Source organism: Trachemys scripta, chromosome 9 (assembly GCF_013100865.1).
Source record: "Trachemys scripta elegans isolate TJP31775 chromosome 9, CAS_Tse_1.0, whole genome shotgun sequence".
Lineage (NCBI taxonomy): Eukaryota > Metazoa > Chordata > Testudines > Emydidae > Trachemys > Trachemys scripta.
In genome coordinates, this window is record NC_048306.1 from 52,658,012 (window position 1) to 52,681,891 (window position 23,880).

At 46.3% G+C, this 23,880-nt stretch overlaps 1 protein-coding gene across 1 annotated transcript; it reads left to right on the top strand.

Moving 5' to 3' along the window:
- DNAJB11 (DnaJ heat shock protein family (Hsp40) member B11) lies at positions 1 to 22,555 on the top strand. Its single transcript, XM_034780514.1, has 10 exons — positions 1 to 578; positions 1,716 to 1,872; positions 6,765 to 6,862; positions 8,214 to 8,346; positions 10,914 to 11,056; positions 11,645 to 11,727; positions 13,411 to 13,468; positions 15,053 to 15,164; positions 15,560 to 15,719; positions 22,162 to 22,555. The coding sequence occupies exons 1-10, from the start codon at positions 511 to 513 to the stop codon at positions 22,224 to 22,226; spliced, it is 1,077 nt and encodes a 358-aa protein (XP_034636405.1). The 5' UTR covers positions 1 to 510; the 3' UTR covers positions 22,227 to 22,555.
- Positions 22,556 to 23,880: the final 1,325 nt, after the last annotated feature.

The window sequence follows — 23,880 nt, forward strand, 5'->3', positions numbered from 1 at the left end:
GTCACAGTAACGAGATTCTGATTGGTGTGTTTGACTAGCGTGGAGGCGGGGCGTATTGTCCGCTGCGTGATTGGCCGGGAGGCACGAGCAGCCTGTGATTGGGCTACCCTCCAGACCGGCAATCTCTGAGAGGTCCCTTTTAGTTGGTTGCTGATAGTGATGTCACTGTCTTTCCTGGCATTCTGATTGGACACTGGGGTAGGTGATGCAGATAGCAGCGATTGGTAAGGCGGCTCACTGCTGATGTAGAGGGATGTGATTGGCCAGTCCGGCCGGGCGGTTGGTGAAGTGTGCGACTGTGATTGGTGAGGTGTCACTGGGGCCGCGTGCTGTGCCACATTCTGATTGGCCCGCTCTCTTCGCCGGGCTCTGTTTCATATCTATGGTTACCGGCGACTGAGTCTCCGCCGCTGCAGGACCCGGCCGAAGACCCCCCACCCCGCGCCAGGCGAAGTGAGCCGTGTCCCGGCCCCGTGCAGGCGCGGCGGGGAGTGAGGCCTCGCCGCCGTCATGGCCCCTCGCTCTCTCGGCCGTCTCTGCCTGCTGCTGCTCTACCTCCTCGGGGAGGCCAGCGCCGGGTGAGTGCGGCCGCGGTGGGCGGGGATTCCGGGGGAGCGGGGCCTGTGGAGGCCTAGGTCCGCTCCTCGTGAGGGGGCGCGATCCCTCAGGCCGACTCCGAGCCCCTGCCTCCGGCCCTTCAGGCAGCGACCAACCCCCACCCTTCGTGGGCCTCCCCGGTCTCCGCCCACGCCATTCCCCTCCTCCGCTCACACTCACCCCGCCCACCCCAAGCAGCGACCAACCTCCGCCCAGCCCCCCCCCAGCCCCCGTCTGTTCCGGGCCCCATTCCCCATATCCGGCCTCTAGCCATTCCCGCCCCCCACACAGCCCCCCACACAGCCTCCGATTATCCCGGGCCCCATTCCCTACACTCGGCCCCTGCCCACCCACTCCCAACACAGGCTCCGACAATGCCATACCCGGCCCCTGGCCATCCCCCCCAGCCTAGCCCCTGATTATCCCAGCCTTTGGCCATCCCCCACACTCAGCCCGTGACTATCCTGGGCCCCATTTCCTACACCTGGTGCCTGCCCCCCCCCCCCCCCCCCCAACATAGTCTCTGACTATCCTGCCCTCCCCCAACCCTCACACACAGCCCCTGACTATCCTGGCCCTCATCTCCCCTGCCCCCCCACACACACACCTGGCCCCTTCCCAGACCCCAGCTATTGTGGCCCCCGTGCTCCCACACCTGGTTCCCCGTCCATTCTCTACACATAGCCCCTGACAAGCCCAGCCCCCCGCTCCCACACCTGACCCCTGCCCATCCCCCATACACAGCCCCCAACTATCCTGGTCCTCCCATCTTCCAAACTTGGCCCATGCCCATCCCCCACACGCAGCCTCTGACTATCCCGTTACAGAGACACACACACACACACCCCTGCGCACACAGCCCGCAGTCAGTGTCACCATCACCCCACACATACACATTGTCTTGAGCTAGTCACTGAATGTTTCTGTGCTTCAATTCCTCCTGTGTAAAAGAGTGTTAATAGCACTTATTGAAACTCTCAGGTGTGCCAGGAGGATGCATTCATTATTGTTTGGATGCTGTGGTGGTGGTATATGAGTGATAGATGTGCTGCACATGTGGAATAGTTCTATGTGGCAGAGGCCACAACTAGATGCTTATTTTGCTCTGTATTTCTCAGGAGGGATTTCTATAAGATTCTGGGGGTGTCCCGCAGTGCATCAGTAAAAGACATTAAAAAGGCCTATCGGAAACTGGCTTTGCAGCTTCATCCGGACCGAAACCCTGACGATCCGAGAGCACAAGAAAAGTTCCAGGATCTGGGTGCCGCCTATGAGGTCAGTGAGTTAATCAGGTATCTGCTCCCAGTACTAACACAAACATGGTTTTCTTGTATTGTTGGCATCTCTGCCCATCTCATCATTTCGGTGAGGGTTGAACAAGTTCTCTTTCCCAGTGACGTCCTTGGAGCTGGCATTAATCAGGAGGAGTCAGCAATGATTACATTGCACTGTTGGTAATGAATTGCTGCAACAAAAGTGAAAAATCGGACAGGTTTATTGACCACAAACTGCAGTGGAGGTGATAGCGAAAAATCATAAAGAGTCTGGTGTGTGTTAACCTGATTGCTGTCACTCTAAGGTTTCTAGCAGTGGTCACAGGCCAATTTTTGGATTCCAATTTTCTAATTTTCAGAGTTAAGTTATCCTCTCTTGCATGTTGTGGGAAAGAGGGAATGTTTCCTTTAATGGAGTTTGCAGATTCCTGTATAGGGATCTGAACATCTCGTTTCATTTTGCAGGAGATATTGCAGTAGTTGGCTTTCTGGGACCAAAGGCAGCTTGATGGCTGTGGATGCTCAGGATGTATGAGGACAGTGGTGGCTAAATTTTCTTCTCTGGAAAACAATAGCTTATTCTTTCAAAGCACCAAAACTTTATTATAAAGTTCTCTCGCTGGGGAAGGGAAGCTAGTGCATGATTAATAAAATGGACATCTCGATGCATTCTTTTGGAATCTTCAGACAGGATATGCTATTCTGGGATTTCATAGTTGTACCTGAAATAGATCATTTAAAATTACACCTCTACCCCGATATAACGCTGTCCTTGGGAGCCAAAAAATCTTACCGCGTTATAGGTGAAACCGCGTTATATCAAACTTGCTTTGATCCACCAGAGTGCATAGCCCTGCTCCCCTGGAGCGCTGCTTTACCGAATTCGTGTTATATCTGGTCGCATTATATCGGTAGAGGTGTAGTTCCTCGGCCCTCTCCCATCCCTAGCATTTGTTCCTAGGCTAGTAGGATATAGGTTTGAAATTTGATACCTGGTTGTCCTTAAGTCTGGAGCTGAAGCATACTTCTAAGTCTTCAGACCTGCCAGTGTATAATGGAAATTGTCAGAATATGTGACAAATGACCAAACCCTGTGATACCTGGCTTTTGTTATCTGTTGCTTATGGCACAATGTTTTCAGTCTTAAACTGGTTTAAGGGTGTTCTCACTATGTGAGTTAATTGACTTAAGAAATTTAAAGAGAACATTAAGAGATTATTTGATTGTGGTGTGTGTGTGTGTATATATATGTATATGTGTATATATATGTATATGTATATATACACACCTACTTGGGGAGAAGATCTGTTTCACTAATCTGGGAGACAAAGGTATTGACAAAATCCCTTAGTTGAAAACTAAAATTAGATTAACTCGGGTTAGATATAGAATCAAACTAATAGTGAAGACAAGATGTTTCAGTGGTTAATTATCAACAAATATGGTGCTTTATCACTTAAAACCTTTACATTGACTGAATGCCTTTCTAAAAATATGCTACACTTCAGCCACAAAATATGGGCTTGATTCAGGCTTAATTACTGGCTGAAATTCTGGGCCCTGTGCTACACAGGAGGTCAGACTAGATGATTGTAATGGTCCCTTCTGGCTTTCACATCTATTAAACCCATTTTGCAATCTGTATTTAATTCACGGAGTGAGAGAACATCCTTAAAAATTATTGTCTGGCACTTATGGTGCGACAACACAGGTAGTCCTCTTTTTGGCTGTTGGTGGCCCAGGAGAAGGGAATGAAGTGGTGGGGGCGGGGGAGGGCTGCCCAGGCCACTGAAGAGTTTAGTAAAGGGCTAGCTGCCTGGGTTTTTTGTGGAATGCCAGTGAGAAGGAGAGGTGGGCCCTGCCATCCCAAATTCACTTCATGCAACTCTCACATTCGTACTACCCTCCATGTTTAATATTGGACACACCTCAAATTAATGCAGGCTGGACCCTCATATCTTAGGTGACTATCCAGCTGCTGTCCTTCCTCTTCCTCCTGTGCTCTTGTGGTTGGTGCTGTTTCTCTGTCCCTTTCCATTCAAGCCTCAAGGGAGCAGAGAGAGGTCCCTGAGGAGGAACTGACAGTAATTTTCAGGTAGAGGAGGAGTGAGCAGCTGTCCTGGGCCATCAGATTATTTAGGTGTAAGAATCTATTTATTTGGGGTATATATGTCTGTAAAACTTCTGGAGTAGATACTGTGCTGGAGAACAGATACGGATCACACTTATGCTTCTGCAGTGGTGGCTCTAATGCTGTGCAACTGACTAAGATCTGCAGTTGTAGCCATTGCACATCTGGTGCTTTCCTCACTGTAGAAGCACTGTTGCACAAGTACATAGTTGTGAGTGCATGAAAGGAGATGATGTAACTTTTGGTCAGATAATACAGGGAAGCAAATACTCACCAGCAACTACACACCACACAACAGAAACACTAACCCAGGAACCAATCCCTGTAACAAACCCCATTGCCTACTCTGTCCCCATATCTACTCTAGCAACACCATCAGAGGACCCAACCACATAAGCCACACCATCAGGGGCTCATTCAGCAGGGGCACATCTACTAATGTGATATATGCCATCATGTGCTAGCAATGCCATGTACATTGGCCAAACCGGACAATCTCTACTGCGATAGACCCAGGCCAGTTGGGTATAGCAGAAGGCAGATATACTGGCCACTGGATTAACAGTTTTCTGTTCACTGACTGACCAGAGCAGGGGCTGCTCCAGGCTAATGAGAACATCTGACTCCAATTAACCTGCAAAGAGTCAGTTGAGGCCATTAAGCTAATGTGACCACCTGACTCTAATTAAGGCCCTGCTGATACTATAAAAAGGGCTCACTCCAGTCTGGCAGAGGGGAGCCAGAGGAGAGGAAGTGCGGCTGAAGGACTGGTTAATGAAGACACCCTCAAGTTATTGATAAGGGATCCCTAAGGTAAGGGTGAAGAAGGGAGAAGCAGGAGAGCTGTGGGGAAGTGGCCCAGGGAAATGTAGCAACTCTGGCAGTGAAAGGTTGGCTGCCAACAGCTGCTACCATTAGGGTCCCTGGGCCGGAACCCGGAGTAGAGGGCCGGCCCGGGTTCCTCCCAACCCACCACTACAGGAACACCTCCTGGGAGGGGAAGTCAGGCCCCTGTCAGGACAGGAGGCTAAACTGTTCTAAAACAAGCCCTAGGGACAACAGAGACTGTGGGAATTCTCTCACCAACCTCCTTGCTGGCTTATGATGAAAAGGACTCAGTAGACTGTACCCTGGCCCTAGAGAGAGAAGGGCTCACAGAGAGCCACTGAGGCTAGCATATACCGCCTAGAAGCGCAGGACCCACGGGGACAAGGTCAGAGCTCTGCCACGCTACGTAAAAGAATAAATGGACGCAAATCCAACATCAGGAATGGTAACATACAAAAGCCAGTAGGAGAACACTTCAATCACCTGGACATTCAATAACAGATTTAAACTTCATCCTTCAACAAAAAAACCTTCAGAAACAGACTTCAAAGAGAAACTGTGGAGCTACAATTCATTTGCAAACTTAACACCATTAATTTGGGCTTGAATAGGGACTGGGAGTGGCTGGCTCACTACAAAAACAATTTTCCTTCTCTTGGTATTGACACCTCATCAATTATTGGTAGTGGACCACATCCAGCCTGACTGAATTGTCCTTGTTAACACTGGTTCTCCACTTGTACACTCCCTTCTCTTCATGTGCCGGTATATTTATGCCTGTATTGGTAATTTTCACTCAATGCATCTGAAGAAGTGGGTTTTTTACCCACGAAAGCTTATGCCCAGATAAATTTGTTAGTCTTTAAGGTGCCACTGGACTCCTCGTTACTTTGGAAAGTTATGAACGTGCTCCAACAGGTGTAGTAAAGATTTATTTGTTTAACAGCCCAGCTATAGCTATTGTTGCTGGTAATTGTCCTAATACCAAGATAAATTAGCAATCTAAAGCTACATTTAGTGGCAGTTAAGGTTGCATGAGGGTGTATGCTACCCCCTTGAAACCTGAAAAGCATGGAAATATGAAGTTAAGAGGAAATACTGGTGCCTTCCTTTCCAACTTTATATGGAGTATAACACTGTCAATAACACACTCCAGTACTCAGCTTTTGCTTCCATCTCCAACAGATACCCAAAAGCTGTATGTATCCCAGCTTCATCAAAGCCCCCCTCTGATGCAAAACTTTAACAGCCACCTCACATGCTTTTGGATCAACGGATTAGTACATCTGATTGTCACACATTCCATGAATTTGGGAAGTTATTCCGCCTTACTACGGCTGAGGTTGCTGCTCTCATATTCTCTCTTCCTTCCCCTCCCTCGCCCCATGTTGTCCCAGAAGTGAGTGCCAATGTTTGTGCCGCAGCAGATTTATCATCCTATTTGGTGGCTTCACATTGGTGCTCAAACTTGAGATTTTGGCTAAAGATTATAAAATGTTCTCTAGACAAATGCTCCTTCTGTATGACTGATATTGGAGCAGGAGGAGCAGCAGTGTAATTTACAAAGAAGGGTGACACACTTCTGTGAAAGACTGCCAAAAGGGCTGTATTTTTCGACTCTTATTGTTCTATCAATTCGTTTTCCATTGGACCACCATGAAAAATTTGAAATAGTGTTGAATTATATTGTGTCTTGGCTTTGCTGTTTCAGTTAGATGAATACAAAATAAAGGTTTATAGCTCTCTTGTTAAGCTGAAAACTTTTGACTTAATGGTAATTATGGAGTCATGACCAGCACCATCATAATAGTCTTCTCTCGATGTCACTTGTTCCTCATTTAGGAATAACGGCAGGGTTAATTTCAAAATTTGTCTAAATAACCTAGTTCACTTACGCACTAGTGTTTATTGTCCCACATCCTCTGCCCTTCCAGGTGCTCTCAGACGAGGAGAAGAGAAAACAGTACGATACATATGGTGAGGAGGGATTGAAGGATGGTCACCAGGGTTCCCATGGAGACATCTTCTCACAGTAAGCTTTCATCTAGGCAAACTACTCTGCAGGCAGGGAAGACTAATTTTGTCCATAATATAAAGTCACCAATACCGACCAAATGCTTTGTTAGTAGTAGCCTCAATCTCCTCATTTTTTCCAGGTCAAAGATAAATGAATCAGCACTGTGTATTCAACACTCCTATCCTAGCTGCTGCTTTCACGTAAATGCCACCCCTTCTTCCACTGAGTAATGGGCATGAAGACCATATTTGTTCTCTCTCCCCCACAAACCAGCATTGTTCACTTGGCAGATTTGCTAGTGTGAGTGATGTATAATAGATTGTAATTGCATTAAATATGCAGAATCTTTCTTGCATCCTCTGGGATGTGACTGGTGTAATAAACACACTGCCACAGATAATGGTTTTGGGGTTGTTGTGGGTTTTTTTTTTTTTTAAGGAAAACCATACAGCATCTTTTCCCGTTTTTTACTGGTTTAAATACAGTAAAATCTGACCTCTTCATTCACTAGCACTTCAAACAGCACCTCTTGCTTCAGGGTAAACCTGGGGATTATTCATTTATGATAGAGATATCTTTGCTACAGTTGTCCTTTAGGGTGTCAGTATCTGCTGGTGTGGTCTGCTTGGAGGATGAGAGCAGCCCCTATTGACTAGTTTGACTGCATAAAAAGAGAGGCCATGCTTGGTTTCTGTCTCTTCCTCCACTAAACACTCTGTCTGCTAGGGCTGGATTCCCCTGAAGCCAGTTGATGCATTCTTGAAGAAGACCCCTCAGTGTCCATCCTCAAATAGTGTCCTTGTCTGAACATTGGTACTGCACAGAAGGATATCCCAGTGGTTATGGTTTTAGCCTAGGATTTAGGAGACCTGGGTTCAATTTCCTACTTCACCACAGGCTTCCTTTGTGAGGATGCAAGTCACTTAGCCTCTCAGGGCTTCAGTCCCCATCTGTAAATGAGATTAATAGCACTTCCTGCTTCACAGGAGATAAATATGTTAGACTGTGAAGAACTCAGATACTATGGTTATCGGGGTCATATAAGCACCTTAGATGTGGTCCCAAAAATTTATTCTTAGCTGTGATGACTTTAAATAAGGAAATCTCTCCCAAAATAACTGATTTCTGTTTGTTTTTGAAAGCATGCAACTTGTATTTGAAGGAATATCAGCTAAGAATAGGCATTTGGTTTGACAATGTTCAATTTGCTGTACAGTACATCTTGTATGGTGGTGAGAAGAGGCTTCAAGGAAGCCTATTGCTGCATTCGATCTCTGTGTTCTAACAGAGATCCTGTTTATGAAGCCACATAGCTGGAGTGAACTTAAACTTCTTCCTGAACTAATGAACGTCCATTACTCTGTAGCTTCTTTGGGGACTTTGGTTTCATGTTTGGAGGAAGTCCTCGTCAGCAAGACAGGAATATTCCACGAGGAAGTGACATCATTGTGGACCTGGAAGTTACACTGGAGGAAGTGTATTCAGGAAACTTTGTGGAAGTAAGTATAACAGTCTGTTTCTAGGAGCCTCGCCGTTGAACCCTTGAGCTTGCTGATGACTGCTGGCCTAACTGTTGGTGAATAGTGCATTCTTAGAAAGAAATGGAAATGGGTTACTTCCTAACAGTGTGTCTGAGGAGGGGTGAGGTACAAAATAGACATGAGTGAGAGGCAATGCTGGAATTTCTTATGCTCTACATCAGGGGTCTCAAACAAGTGGGGCTCTTGCGTGTGGCCCGCAAAGCTCCCTGTGCGTGCCCCCCCCCACCCCTCTGCCTACCCGCGGGATTGCCCCCTGTGGCATTGCCAGCCCCGCGCTGCTCTCGGAAGCAGCTGGCAGCACACCCCTTTGGGCTGGGAGAGGAGGGGGAAGGAGGCAGAGGGCTCCTGCATTGCCTCCTTCCAGGCACCTCCCCCGCATTTCCCATTGGCCGGGAACAGGGAACTGCGGCCAATGGGAGCTTTGTGGGAGGTACCTGGAGGAGCGGCAAGAGCAGTGCACGCACAGAACCCTGGGCCCACCCTCTTCCCCAGGGGCTGCAGGGACATGGTTCCAGCCGCTTCCTGGAACGGAGCGGCACGGGGCCAAGGCAGGCAGGCATGCTGCTGCCACCCCAGAGCCGCTCTAGGTAAGCGGCGCCGGGCTGGAGCTCGCACCCTGAACCCCTCCTGCACTCCAACCCTCTGCCTTGAGCCCCCTGCCACATCCCACACCCCTCCTGCACTCCCTGCCCTGAGCCACATGTCGCACCCCTCACTCTCTTGCACCCCACCCACCAACTCCCTGCCCTGAGCCCCCTGTTGCACCCTGCACACCACCTGCACCTCAACTTCCTGCCCTGAGCCCCCACCACACCCTGCATCCTTTCTGCACCCCCTGGGGGCAGCATTGGTGTGGGGACTTCGGGGAAGGAGTTGGAATGGGGCAGGGAAGAGGTGGGGCATGAGCGGGGCCTAATGGAAGGGGTGGAGTGGGGGCGGGGCCAGAGGCAACGACGGGGGGTGTCAGTGATGCGGCTCTCGGTTCAATGCACTAGTCCTCATGTGGCCCTCATGGTCATTTGAGTTTGAGACCCCTGCTCTACATCCTCCTGTTGCTGCCAAGTACCTGGTACTGTGGAGAAAAGGATGTTCTCAGGTAGGTCACTTTGAAACCCAATGGAAAGCTGCAGCAAAGAGTTGAAACATTAAACAAGATGTAAGCTTATTTAGTCTCTTGAAGTCAGGTCCTCTCATATCAAACCCTGCCACTTTCAGCAAAGTAGTTGCCACCATATTAATCTAACTTAATTTTTACATGGCCAAGCATCTCTGTCACAACGGACGTCTAACACTCTGTGTTTAGCAAATATACGTTTTTTTCATTTAACTAGTTATGTCTCTGATGTTGGCAATCCCCAGTACTGAATTAAATGCAAAAAAGCTGTATTAATCGAGCATTATAGTTGAGGGTTCAAGTGTGTAAATCAGGCAACTGAAAATTATGGTTCCCAAAGCAATTAACCATTAACTTAAAGGGTATGTGTGTCTATACTGCAGTCAGGTATGATTGCAGCACATGTAGATGTACCCAAGCTAGCCATTGAAGTATGCCGTGGGTGGGCATGGCTATCTTCACTGCTAATGTTACTTGAGCTACCTTTGATCTACCTAGATTACACATGCTGTGATCACATCTTCCAGCTGCAGTGTAGATATACCCAGTGTGTGTGAACAGCAATATACAATATTATATATGCACTGTATACCTTAATATATAAACTATGACCAAATTGTGGTAGATTTAGGACTTATAACTTTAATTTCCTGAATCTCAACATTGTATTAACAGTTTTCATGTTTCATTTCCTCGGGTTCTTCAGTATAAAACATTATTTGATTTCCCATCCAAATAATATGGAAATGGACACACATGCACATCAGAAGTATTGCATGTGGATATAGACATCCTGCTAGACCTTGAACCCAGTAAAAAACAGGTATAAAGACATGTTTTGAAATAAAGCCAGGAGCTTAGCACTATGGCATTACCCCTCTTAAAAAGAAGAATCCTCATGTACTGCACTTGCACAGCTTGCAGTCTTCAAGTGTTGACTTCAGTGACAAGTGCCTCAGCCAGATTTAAATCTTTAAAATAAGCTTGTTCAGAGATGTGAAGGGGGGGGGGGGGGGTTCTAAAAGTATCTTTGGAGAAAAAACTCTTTCCTAGTCACTGTAAAAGGAATGGAATTTTAGCCAGCTTCCCAAAATAATTCATCAAAGGCATCAGATGTTTCAGCCTAATGTTACCTTTTTTATTTAGAAAGGCAGATAAGCATTGGGAAGTAGGCTTAAAAGGAACATGACTATAACAGTGACACAGTGGGTTCTCAGGTAATGAACTGAAGACTGTATTTAGGAAGGCATTTCCAAGATCAAAGGCAATTATTGTTTTGTGTGCAGCACAGATATCTTGGAGCTTGTTGTCTAGAATATGTTTCTTGAAGGAACTCTTCTATTTGCAAAGCCTCGAGATCATTATACAGTGTGACTGGTTGATATGAAACTGCTGGATGTGTTTCTTGCAGGTTGTTAGGAACAAGCCAGTAGCCAGGCAGGCTCCTGGCAAACGGAAATGCAACTGCCGGCAGGAGATGAGGACTACCCAGCTAGGCCCTGGGCGTTTCCAGATGACTCAAGAAGTTGTCTGTGATGAGTGTCCCAATGTCAAGTGAGTGTTGTGTTTCTGCCTTGTACTGCGATATGGATAGCTAATCACAACTGGCCACTAGATGGGGGAAGGACATGCATGTGTGACCAGTATGACCCATGTGGCGGGGTGGCTTATTGGGAAAGAGCAGCTGGTTTTATCATATACTTTGCAGTTGTGGCAGAAATGAGAAGCTGGATTAGGTGAAAGGTTTTTTAATTTGCATTTTTAGTCCACTCTCCTTGACTTTACACCCATCTAAAGAGGTGATTCTGCACTGCTATGAAAGGGGCTAAAGTAAAACAGGAGTACAGTTCCCCATTGGGATATGTGAAGGTGGGGACTGCTGCAGTGGTGTACATGGGATCTTGGGATGGTTTCAGTAGCTTAGCTCTTTGCTGTCTATAATGGTTGAGCAGTGGAGACAGAGCAAGAGACACCTTTTGCCCTCCACTCTGGGTAGTGTGCAGTAAATGATACAAGCAGCAGGAGAAAAGCAGCAGTCCACTGTGGGAGTAGCCTGTGCTAGTCCAATAAAATGAGTAAAACCTGCCTTCTTGCTGAGCAAGGCATCCACTCTTCTACTTTTGTTTCTCTTTATCTCCCCAGGCTTGTGAATGAAGAGCGAACACTAGAGGTAGAGATAGAGCCAGGCGTGAGGGATGGCATGGAGTACCCCTTCATCGGGGAAGGTATGGCACTACCACCATAAAGATCAGCCTTGGTAACACTAAAATGATTATGATGAGGGCAGCATTAAGGAATCTCAGTGCTTGCTGTGGGACATTGTTTTGAACTTGCCCCTTTTTAAGCAGTTGGTTTGTCCTATGCATTCTCTCAATCTAGAGACTGCATCCTACAGTCAATTTTAGTAATGCCCTGCTTGTTCAGATCTGACAGAGTGAAAGCAGGAAGCCGAAAGGGAAAACAGAGCAGAATGCTAAATCCTACATCACTGTACCGTATGCCTGAGCTCACCCTTGATGTTCCATGGGGGCTGAAAAGTACGTGCTTCAGAAACAGACCCAGTTTCTGCCTTGAACCTGCTTTGTCAGCAAGTCTCCATTATGCAAAAATTCTTCTTCTAGCCATTTAAGAGAATTAACTAGTATCATGACTTCATGTCCCAATAAACCCTTGGTTGCCTTTAGTCATCAATGTGAGTTGTAGTGCTCCACAGTATCTCAACTATAGCTGTGTAGGTTTTGGATAATCCACATTGTCACAGTTCATGGCAGCGGCTCCTGTGTTCCTCCAGTGTGGTCCCTCAACAGCACCCGCTTAGAGGTTTCCAGCTTCTCAAAAGTCATCTCTCTAGGGCAGAGGCCCGCATCTCACTCCCTCCTGACGGAGGGATCTTCAAGGCTGCACAGTTCCCAGTCTACACTGTGATGTCCACAGCAAGCCAGACTGCCCAAAAGACCAGCGTCTGCGCTTTGCTTTCTCTCCAGAGGTTATGACTAGTCTGTTCCCCACAGTAATGAGCTACCACACAGCAATTTCAAAGCAAGCACATTTATTGTTAAGGTGAAAGTATTACAGAGAAAACATTAAAAGAACCTACCCAGATGCTAAAAAGCTTACCAGGAGTCACCCCAGTTCCAGCCTCTGGCTCTGATAGGTGTCAGTCCTTCAATACTCACAACTGGGTTTTCTCTGCGGTTACAAGTTCATAACTCTCAGCTTCAGAACCAGAACCCAGGCTGAGTAGTTCAGCTGTTTTTGTACAGTTCAGGCCTTTGATCTCATCTCTGGGAACAGGTAATCGGCAGACAATGACCTGCTTCTCAGGGCATAGCTTCAGAAAGCTGGGTTTTCACATAACCAGAGGGGAGGAATTTGCATCAACCTCTCCCTAGGTATTCCCCAGGAAATCCACTTAACATTTATTGTCCCTCCATATCCGTTCATCTGGCACATTTTTATGGTCTCACATCTGTCTGCTCTCTCCCCCATCCCCCCCATCCACAGAGGTTGCATATAATTGCAGCTGACAACCACAATAATACATAAATCATTCATTTAATACAATGGACCTCAAAGATATTTAAATTTTATTCAATAAAGTGTCCCAAGGATGTGACAGAACGTTGCCATATCGGTCGCACACACAGTCTGTAGGTGAGTCTTCTGCACTAATTTCATGCTCCAATGTTCATTGACACATGACTCCAAAAGCCTGGGGTCTTCCATCTAAGAAGTTGCATGTAGGTAGGGAGTCCGTCGTAAAAATGGCATGGATTTTTTTCAGCTTAGAAGAAGAATACAAGACCAAGTGAGCTGAGTCTCTCTGATGTCAGACAAGCTGGCTAATTGCTGGTGAAGCACCAATTGATGACTTAGTGTAACACACTATTTCTAACCTACTTCCACAGGTGAACCCCATGTAGACGGGGAGCCAGGTGACTTACGCTTCCGAATAAAAGTTCTCAAGTAAGTAACCTGCCTGGCTAACCCACGTCTCTCCTGGCTACTAGACAGAAAACTTACCAGTGTCTTTTGTATCAATTTTGCAGTTCAAATGGCACCTCTGTTACCCATCAGCAGCATCAGGCGAGAGAGCCAATCCTCTGATGGTTTTGATAGAGAGCTGGAGGCAGAACTCTGCAGAGCAGAGTGTCCTATGTTAAGGGAGTTGGAATATTTTGAGATTATTGCCAGCTGTTCAGAGGATGTTTCCTTTTGCTTTGTTTGGCCCAAAATCTAAGATTAGATGGTAGCTGCTGGATGAATCACATGGTACTTTAGCACTCTGCGCCACTTCTTGCCCTGTGAATGGAAAGGTTCTTAGTAATACACATCGCTAGAACAGGAAAAAGGAAGCTGCTGAATGAGTCATGTGGGACTGTTTGACACAGCTCTTGTGTCCCAGGTCCCTCTTTGTGCCAACTGTCAAAGGTCACAGGGGTGCATAAGGGTTACAGGGATCCCCTCATCTGTGATCTACATATTCGTTCACTAGAGAATGTAATGGAAGGTCTCTAATGAAAGCCAGTGTCGCACTGGTCATTATAACCATTGTGAGATGTATGTATGACAAATATGTGAGAAGTTAGGTATGTATGAGACAGTGCGGAGTGCAATCCAGACCAGTGAGGGGTTGTGTCACCACTTGCCCTGCAACCCTGGCTGCCTTACAGTGCTTTACCACTGTAGCTCCCAGCCTGGGATGCTCACAAGCAGCTACCTGCATGCAGGTCGCACCCTGAGTTTCTATGTGCTAGACAGCCCTGGGTCAGCAGCTCTGACCCCAGCAGCCTGTCTACAGCCCCACTGTGCCTTCCACCAGCCTTGGTTACACTTGCTTTCTCTGTTGTATGTTACATGGAGCTGTGTTCTAAGGTGTAAGTAGTAAGCAACAGTGAACTGTTCCTTTGGGATCAGCAGGCCTGGTAATTCTGTGGGTGTCCAATAGATATGGGGCTGGACACTGCAGAGGGACACTTGGAGTATGCGGGGGCTGGAGTATGCCTATCACACCTCTCCACTCCTTTCAGTTCAGAGGGCAAGATTCTTAGTAATGCATTTCCCCTAGTGCAGGAAAAGGCAGCTGAATCAGACTTATGAATGTCTTCTCCATTCTTCTGAGATTTATGTGAATTCTCCAAGCCTTTTCATAAATGGAGGGAGGCAAGTAACCTAGAGGTCCCGAATAATTGATTTTTCAGTTCTGTGCCTGAATGGAAATATTAAAAAAACAAAATCTGTTCCTTTGGAACTGATTCTGAATCTTTCTCACCAAAATGAAAAATTGAAAAGGTTTGTTCAGGTTGAAATGAAACATTTCAAATGTCAAATTGAAACAACATCTTTGACATTTTTATTCTCAGTTCTTTTTCAGCCAAAGCCATTTGTTGAATTCAACCTGAACTCATTCATTGTTTCAGTGCCATGAAAAATGCATATTTCTGTGACTTTACTATTTCCCAAAACAATTTTGCTCAACTCTAGTACTGACTTTTGCAGAAGAGGTTGGGAGAGAGGTCAATGGTTCAAGTTCCTCTGCTCTGTTCACAGGCACCCAGTCTTCGAAAGAAGAGGAGATGATTTGTATACAAACATCACTATCTCGCTGGTCGAGGCACTGATAGGCTTTGAAATTGATATTGCCCATTTAGATGGGCACAAGGTGAGGCAAGAGTTTACTTTCATGTTCTCTACAAGCAAAATTATTTCAGTAATGATTTCTCTGTGCCCCACAGGGACTTGTCCACTCCTGGTTGCAGCTGTTGGCCGTAAACAATCTTGTCTCATCCAGAGATTAAAAAGACCCATTTTGACTATCTGGAGTCTGCTCCAGAAGCTACAAGTGAGGACACTGCCCCTGATTAGCCTCCAGGCTAGAGGGCACGTGCTGGCATATGTTATCCTAAGCTCTGTGTCAGTGCTCTTACATGTCCTGGCACTGAATATTACTGGCTTTGTGGCAGATTCAATATTGAGCATGCCTTTCTAGTATTGCTGTAAAGGAAATTTAGGATAATAGGATACTAACACTGTTCTCAAATTTCCCTTGCTTTGTAGGTTCATGTTGCCCGGGATAAAATCACAAAACCTGGGGCCAAACTGTGGAAAAAAGGAGAAGGTCTTCCAAACTTCGATAACAACAACATCAAAGGCTCACTAATCATTACTTTTGATGTGGACTTCCCCAAAGAGCAGCTGACAGACGAACAGCGGGAAGGTTTGTGCTTTAAAAACCTACCACAACATCTCACAATTTTCTGAACAATGCTAGAGCTTTGTCATGTGATTTTAAGATGGGGGGAGGGATAGCTCAGTGGTTTGCGCATTGGTCTGCTAAACCCAGGGTTGTGAGTTCAATCCTTGAGGGGGCCACTTGGGGATCTGGGGCAAAATCAGTACTTGGTCCTGCTAGTGAAGGCAGGGGGCTGGACTCGATGACCTTTCAAGGTCCCTTCCGGTTCTAGGAGATGGGATATCTCCATTTTAAAAAAAAAAAAAAAAAAAAAAGATAACTGCCTGCAGGGATCAGGAAGGAATTCTCTCCCCCACCACTGCATACAGCATAATGTAATTGGCTAGGTGTACTATGGGCAATTTCTTCTTTCCTCTGAAGCATCTGGTTTTAGTTACTGTACTTGGAAGGCTACCAGATTAGATTAGATGAACCACTGGTCTGATATTTGTATAACATTGACAAATCTGGAGCTGCTTCAAAGCTCCCATCCAAGGGACTGATTGCACCCTTGTTGGAGATGGGTTAGAACTGGACTTAGCCCTGCACTGGCTTCACCCTTGTTAGAATGGTAGCTCAGACTTAACAGCACAGTTTCCCAGCATCTGCCTCCACTTCTCTTTGGAGTTGGGTATTGCTCTGATGTTAAGGTGGAAGCTACTCTGCTGCATCAGGAAATAGATGCTTTCTCCTCACCTCTCCTTACCCTAAGCACATAGGCCAAGCCTACACAGGAATGCTCAGGAAAGTTAAGGAAAATCCGCTAACACTATGAAATCGACGTGCATAAATTACACTGCTCTACAGCCAAAATGCTTCTGAAATAAATGTAGTCAAACTTTACTAATTCTGGGTCACTGAGAACGAAAATGATGCTTAAAATTGTTGATTGGCTCTAGTTTTCAAGATATGCTATTGGGTCAGTATATGTGACCCTTGACTTGGGAATGGCGGAGGATAAGTGAGTTATAAAGGGAAGGGATCTTAATTTAAACCAGAAATGACTAAAATACATCTTTGACTGGATCTATGACTAAATCTATGACTGGGTTTGGACAGTACTTGCTTTTTAGGCAAAACAATGAATGATGCAATCTGAAGCTGCGTCATACATGATATGAATTGCATCATGTTATTCCTAGAAGTCATGGATGATGCAATCATAACGAAGATTACATCACTCTGCTGAACAAATTGCCCTATTTCAGCTCTAGAAATCATATAGTGTCGTGCTCTCTTATTTGTCAGTGTTTGATTTTGCAAAGGGACACATTTCTGTTTAGCCAAAGTGAGCAGAGATGCCTCGTACTTGTGTGAACAGTGCAGATAATTTCTGCTATGTTTGTGGTGAAGTGACTTTTGCATCACAAAAGCGCAGTATAACCACTATGGTTAAGAAAGCCTATCACCTTTATTTTGGCTGCAAAATTGGAGATCAGGACAAGAGGTGGGCCCCACACATATGCTGCAACACTTGTGCAACAAATCTTCGCCAGTGGTTGAACAGGAAAAGGAAATCTATGCCTTTTGCAGTGCCAATGATTTGGAGAGAGCCAACAGATCATACCAGCAATTGTTACTTCTGCATGGTGCCTCCAGTTGGGAAAGGTGTGTCAAAGAAGAAAAAGTGGACTGTGCATTATCCAAACATTCCATCAGCTTTACGCCCAGTACCCCACGGAGAAGGACTGCCAGTTCCTGATGCACCAGAATCATTCTCACTTGAGTCAGACGAGGAAGAGGATGAAACTTCTGGTCCTGAACCATGAGTGTCACAGGACCCACCTTTTCTCCCATCCTCCTCCTCTGAACCACCCCTCATAACACAAGGTGAACTGAATGACCTTGTCAGGGATTTGGAACTACCCAAGAGTAAGGCAGAGCTGTTGGGCTCCAGACTACAGCAGTGGAATCTCCTGGCAGGTGATGTTAGGCTTTCCATGTTCCATGACCGTCAAAAGGATCTTGTCCCATTCTTCTTCATGGAAGGTGATCTTGTAGCCTGCAACAACATCAGTGGTGTGATGGCAGCCCTCAACATCGTTCACGATCCAGATGAGTGGAGACTGTTCATTGATTCATCAAAGACGAGTCTTAAAGCTGTTTTACTGCATAATGGCAATGTTTTGCCATCAATTCCAGTTGGTCATGCAGTCCATATGAAGGAAACCTATGACAACATGAAACAACTTTTGAGGTGCATAAACTATGACCAACATCAGTGGCAGCTTTGTGGCGATTTGAAGGTTGTTGCTCTCTTGCTTGGTCTGCAGACTGGATACACAAAGTTCTGCTGTTTTCTCTGCGAATGGGATAGTCGTGCAAGAGATTCCCACTACATCAAGAAAGATTGGCCACTCCGACAGTCATTGGAGCCTGGGAGGAAAAATGTTCAGCATCCACCACTTGTTGAATCAAGGAAGATTTTGTTACCACCCTTACACATCAAGCTGGGTCTGATGAAGAACTTTGTCAAGGCCATTGACAAAACACAAGCAGCTTTCAAGTACCTCCGTGGAAAATTTCCAAGGTTAAGTGAAGCTAAGATAAAGGAGGGTGTCTTTGTTGGTCCTCAGATTCGTCAACTTCTTCGAGATGATGCATTTGACCATGCACTGCGTGGCAAGGAAAAGACGGCATGGAAAGCCTTCCAGTTAGTGGCAATAAATTTTCTCTGAAACAACAAGGCAGACAACTACAGGTTGTTGGTGGGAAAACTTCCTCAAGGCATACAAAAGCCTTAGTTGCAACATGTCGCTAAAGATACATTTTTTGAACTCTCATCTAGATTTTTTTTTTCCACCGAACTGCGGAGCAGTGAGCAACGAGCACGGCGAGCGATTTCACCAGGACATTGCAACAATGGAGAAATGCTATCAGGGCAAATGGAGCCCATCAATGCTTGCAGACTATTGCTGGACAGTGACAAGAGATGCTCAGTTTAATGAATACAAGAGACAAGCCAAGAAGCGCTGAGTAGACACTGAATAGGACTAAACTATGTACGTAATAGTTTTTTGCCTTTTGTTTCATAATAAATTTTATTTATATAACCCTTTTGCTGATTTTTAAAGTGTTACATAAACAGGACAGGTGAAATATTATCATGTAAAGCAACCATAAACACATGAAAAGACCTAGGTTTACAATTTATGATTAAAACTCTACTATCTACACAATATACATAGACATAAAATGTAAAAACTTAAATATCTTAGAAACAGTAGCCAATCAGTTGTTTTAATTGTCATATTTGAATTCAGCACATCAAAATACATAATAAATAGCACATTTTATCTCTGAAGCAGACGACTTCTCAAAAATTGTAGACCAGTGTTCTAGCCCATTAACCCCCACCTCGTGATGCTCACACAGGAGTAAAGTGGACTTAGTTTGCTGCAACTTAATCCTCTTTAGAGGGTGAATGTCTGAGCTAAATTGAGGGTGGTGATTGGCAAGTCAGGTAGCTCTCAAAGTTGGGGGCAGGACAGAGAAGCATCATCTTTAGCCCCCACTTCTTCACAGCTTCTGAACCACTGCTAGAAGGACCTCCCCACCACCCCCTCCCCCAGCACCTATGGTAGGCGTTGCTCCTGTACTCCAGGCAGCAGCAAACAGGATCTCCTCTTCCACATATCCCTCTAGCGGGGATGATGGAAACCACGTTCTGCCACTAACGGGAAGGAATTGGATCCTGGCACAGTTGCGTATGAATGCTCAAGGAGAGACTCTTTCTTCTCCCACTTCCAAAGCAGCATAGAGGGAAGCATCTGGACTACCTTTGGGCTTGCTCAAGGCCACCATACACATTTTCTGAAGATACTGTCTGCCAGGAATCTCCCTCCTGGGTATCTGCCTCCTAGTGTGAGAATGGCAGAACTGAACCTTCCAGAGTTTGTAGAGTGGAAGCCAGCCCCTTAGTGGTGTCATGTGCCACCATCAGAGTGTAGAAATGCTGCCTTCAGAATATTCCAGTTGCTTCCTTCTTGACTAGTCAATGGGGGAGCTCCTGACAGCTGCTGCACCAGCATCCTTTCAGTCCTGATTTTAAAAGTGTGAGGTCTCTGCCTCATGCTCTCCATCACTTTTTTGGGTGTGTGCTGCAGCTTTGGCTCTCTGTCCAGGTGTCTTGCTGTTTTTCCCAGGAGCCTTGTCTCCAGTGCATTGTTGCTTGCTCTGATCTGTGCTGGGCTTTCAGGGCCCCTCTTTCTCTTTGGCGTATATGTCAGAAGAAGAAGAAAGGCTGCTGTCAGTGTAGCAGAGCGATGTCCCTGACCAGGATTTGGGTCACAATGCGCAGGGACATGAAGAATGCTTGCAAATGTCACTCCACACTAAAAAAGCATGGGGATGGGAATTCAATCCAACCCCTCCTGGAGAGAGAGATTCTGTTGGTTTGGCACAAGGGTGGTGCAAAATGCCCTGCAGAATAAATCCTGAGTCAATGAAGACTGGGTGCTGAGACTTGGTACTAGTGCACACTACAGCCTGCAACAAAGTCTTGTAGGGCAGTTCTCATCTAAAATGCATGGTACATCTCCCCAAAGTAAAGAGATCCTCCAAGTGTCAGCCCCATCTCACGTATAGCATTTGAAGGCAGTGGCATAGCATTCCAGCCCATCTAAGGAGGTGGAGCCTTCACTAAAGAGACGAAGGCAGGAGAGGCCATTAAGTCTCCATCAAGAGCCCTGGATTTCCCTCTCCTGTATTAGTGCACTGGAAGCAGGGGGGGTGATGGTGCTTTTTGGTTACCAGTTGTCCTTGCCAACCTTGCCTGGACACTGTCCTATGCAAGGCTGCCACAGAGCACTCAGTGGCACTTCTCCTGTCCTCCAGTAAGGGTGGCTGACTGTGCAGGCTGGATCTCTCTGCTCATAGGAACTCTAGGATACTTCCCTACCACCACAGGGTCTGATTTGTTGGAGGGAACAGCACTACCAATGTTGTGTCTTTTGGGCTGGTGTCAGTGCTGCATGGTTGAGCAAGATATGTGGCGGTAGTTGTAGCGTAACTGCACTGGCTGGGGCTTCGTGTTCTCAGATGACTGACGATGGACACCACTCTGGAGAATGTCAGAAGATCAACCCATGTCTCCCCTGGGCTACTGGAGTCATTCGGGGATCGACGACATACATTGACTGTTTGAATGGCAGCTGTGCTGCCTAAATATTCAAGAAATACTTAGTCCTGTACTTTTCTGTTTATTTAGCGAGGGAAAAAATTCCTTCCTTTTCTCATTCTTGGCCACTGGCCCTGCTGTTTGTAATGTTAAGTGCACTTTCTTTTGAGGCGTCTCATGAGCTTCTTTTGCTCCAGCAGTGAGAATCCTGCCAGAGGGGGTCTCTAAAGATGGGAAAACGTTCTGCTTCTCTGATGTCCCTTTGACCAGATTCTCTGCCACCTGCCAGCCAGAGATTACTTTCTAGAGAGTTCCTATGCTTACACCTGAGCTCTATACTTATATTGCTTCTCTTTGAATTGGTTTTATTACTATTTTGGAGCTTTAATTCCCGTGCAGCTGAAGGAGCAGGCTGGAATGTTCAGAGGGGAGCAAGCAACGTGGAGCACTACACAAGGTTAAAAGTCTAAGTGAAGTAGCATTTCCGCTGCTGTCATACCAGGAAGCTGAGCTTCAGACCAGCAGAACTGTACACGCTCTTTCCTGTCTCTCCTGCTCCCACCCATGTCTTGCAGGCTAGGCCACTAAGTGGAGGAGATGTGGGTGGGTCTGTCTTTCCCTTAATACAGTGACCCAAGTAGGTGCGATATGGTGTTGCGAGTGCTAACCAGGGCATCTGACACCCCATGCCAGCCAATCCGATCCCTGCCCTCACTTTCAGACAAGACGTGGATATAGACAGGACATCAGAATACAACTTCAAAATAATCCATTGAAATAGTCTTAAACATGGCTTTACTAAGTGTGGTATCAATATTAACACATAAAGAAAACACCCAGTAAAATGCTAGACTAAGTGGATTGTTCCAGCAACACAGAAAGCCAGAGAATGTATCCTGGGCTCGACTTTTCTCCCAGGCCAGTAGGATCTCAGGCCTCTTTTTTGTCTCCACCCCACTCCCATCTGCTGCCTTGCTTAGTTTGTAGCAGAGGTGACTGTCTCATTGGGTCCGAGCCCTTTTGTGTTTGTCTATCCTGTATTGTGGGAGGATGTGTAAGAAGGTTTTAATATAACAGCATTATCCACTTAGCGCCACCTCTCCTTGTGAGAGTGCAGGATTAGCTGAAATGGACTTGTACAGCCCTTCTGTTTAACTGTCCAGTGAGATAGTTGGACTGCCAGATGTTTGTATTCCATTGCTCAGATGTGCCAGCTGGGGTGCCCAAGTGGTTTCTGTGTCAAGTCAGATATGTAAATATTGTGGGGGTCTTTCACGCTGTGTGATAACTGTTCCTTTTCTCTTGTAGGTCTCAAACAGCTGTTGAAACAAGGATCTGTGCAGAAGGTGTACAATGGACTGCAGGGATACTAACACAACAAATTGGACTTGATTGCAAATGAAAAGTGAAATCAGTGATATTTATCTGCAGTCTTCTTCTGTCCATTGTAGAACGAAAAGGAGGGAGGGTGGAGCAATGGTTCAAGCAGATTTTTGCAAATGGTGAAGGTGGTCAGATGGCTTAAGGAAAATATTTCCTTTTTCAGGGCATAACTGGTGCTGCCTATAGAGTTCCCGGTAGTGGAGCAGTGAGCAAAGCCCCTGAGCAAAGAAAATGGGGGCAGGGGAGTGTTAAACTCGGTGCAAATTGGAAATTCTGGTTTTTAAATATATTTTGATGTTACTTTTCTTGACCCTCTCAATGTATTTTCCTCGTTTCTCTTTGTGTGTCTCTCACATTGATCTTCCCCTAACATTTCCTCTCATTCTCAGCCCCTCCCCACAGAGTCTAATGGGCCGTATTCTTTCATAACACAAAACTCCCCTGAAAGAGGTCAGTTTCTATTAGAAGTGAACTGAGTGAGGGTCTTGGGAGTGGCTATGGAGCCATCGGATGGAGTTATGGAGGTGGTGGTGAAGATGGCCTCTTCAGTCCTCTTCTGACTTTCTTAATGCCAAAAATAGTCTTTTGCCCACAACATTCACATAAAGTTTCAAGCCAGAACTGAGTCTGGTCTTTGAAAATATCAGCTATCCCCTTGCCCTTTCTTCACTTTATAGAGCTCTAAAAAAAATAACCCATCTCTTCCTGTGACTGGTCTAGAACTCTATGTTAGGAATTCTTCCCACTCCCCCATCTCTTTGCACACACAGGCTTGGTTGGAATAGTTCGGTATCCCCTGCACTTAGTCCTCCAAGAGAACAGGAGCAGCAGGGAGCACTGTAATGAAACTGCTCAAAATTTAATGGCAATTGACTGGCTATGCATCTAAGCAGAACTGGCTCTATTGTAGCTGCAAGCACTTGGTCTCTAAAGAAGGCTCTGTCCTAATGAAAATAGGTGTGTGACCTACAAGCTGTGCTACATCTGACAGCTAATACAGGCAACAGCTCTGCACCTCTCTTCACTGGAGAGGAGGGCTGTGCTGCTCGGCTGGGATAGGTTTCTCAGGCCCTTTCTGGTGTCCTCCGTGAGGCTGCCCATGGGGGTGTGCCATTGTGCGTTCCAGCACACTGGGAAGCCATAGCTGAAAAAGCCTTGAAGCACATCCAGCTGGAGAAACTGGCTGTGTGGTACTTCATTCCATGCAGGTAAAGGGTGAGAAATGGCAGCCAGCTATTCCCACCTGTGGGCAACTGCCCCCTCCTTTCCTCTGCTCTGCTGGGGCTAGTGCTGACCCTTACTTTGGGAGCATGGCAGAGACCGAGCAGCAGAGCAGACCGTACATGCACACTTTTGCAGTGCTGCTTTCCTCTCCCCTGAAAAGCCAACACCCTCCACCCCTCTCTGCACTGTAGCCCTGTGTGTGAGACTTTGGGGACTTCTTGCTAGAGGCAGAAGAGTTGGGAGAATTCAAGTTTAGTTTTCTTAAATATATCCTGAGTAGTACAAACATAAAGCATTTGGGGGAGCTCAGTGCCCGTCTCCCCTGTCCTGCTCCTTTCCAGTCCTCTCTGTGGTGTTAGACAACAGCAGAGTGAAATGCTGTTTCTCCCACCTGCCGCTCTGGGATCTGTTGCAACTAGG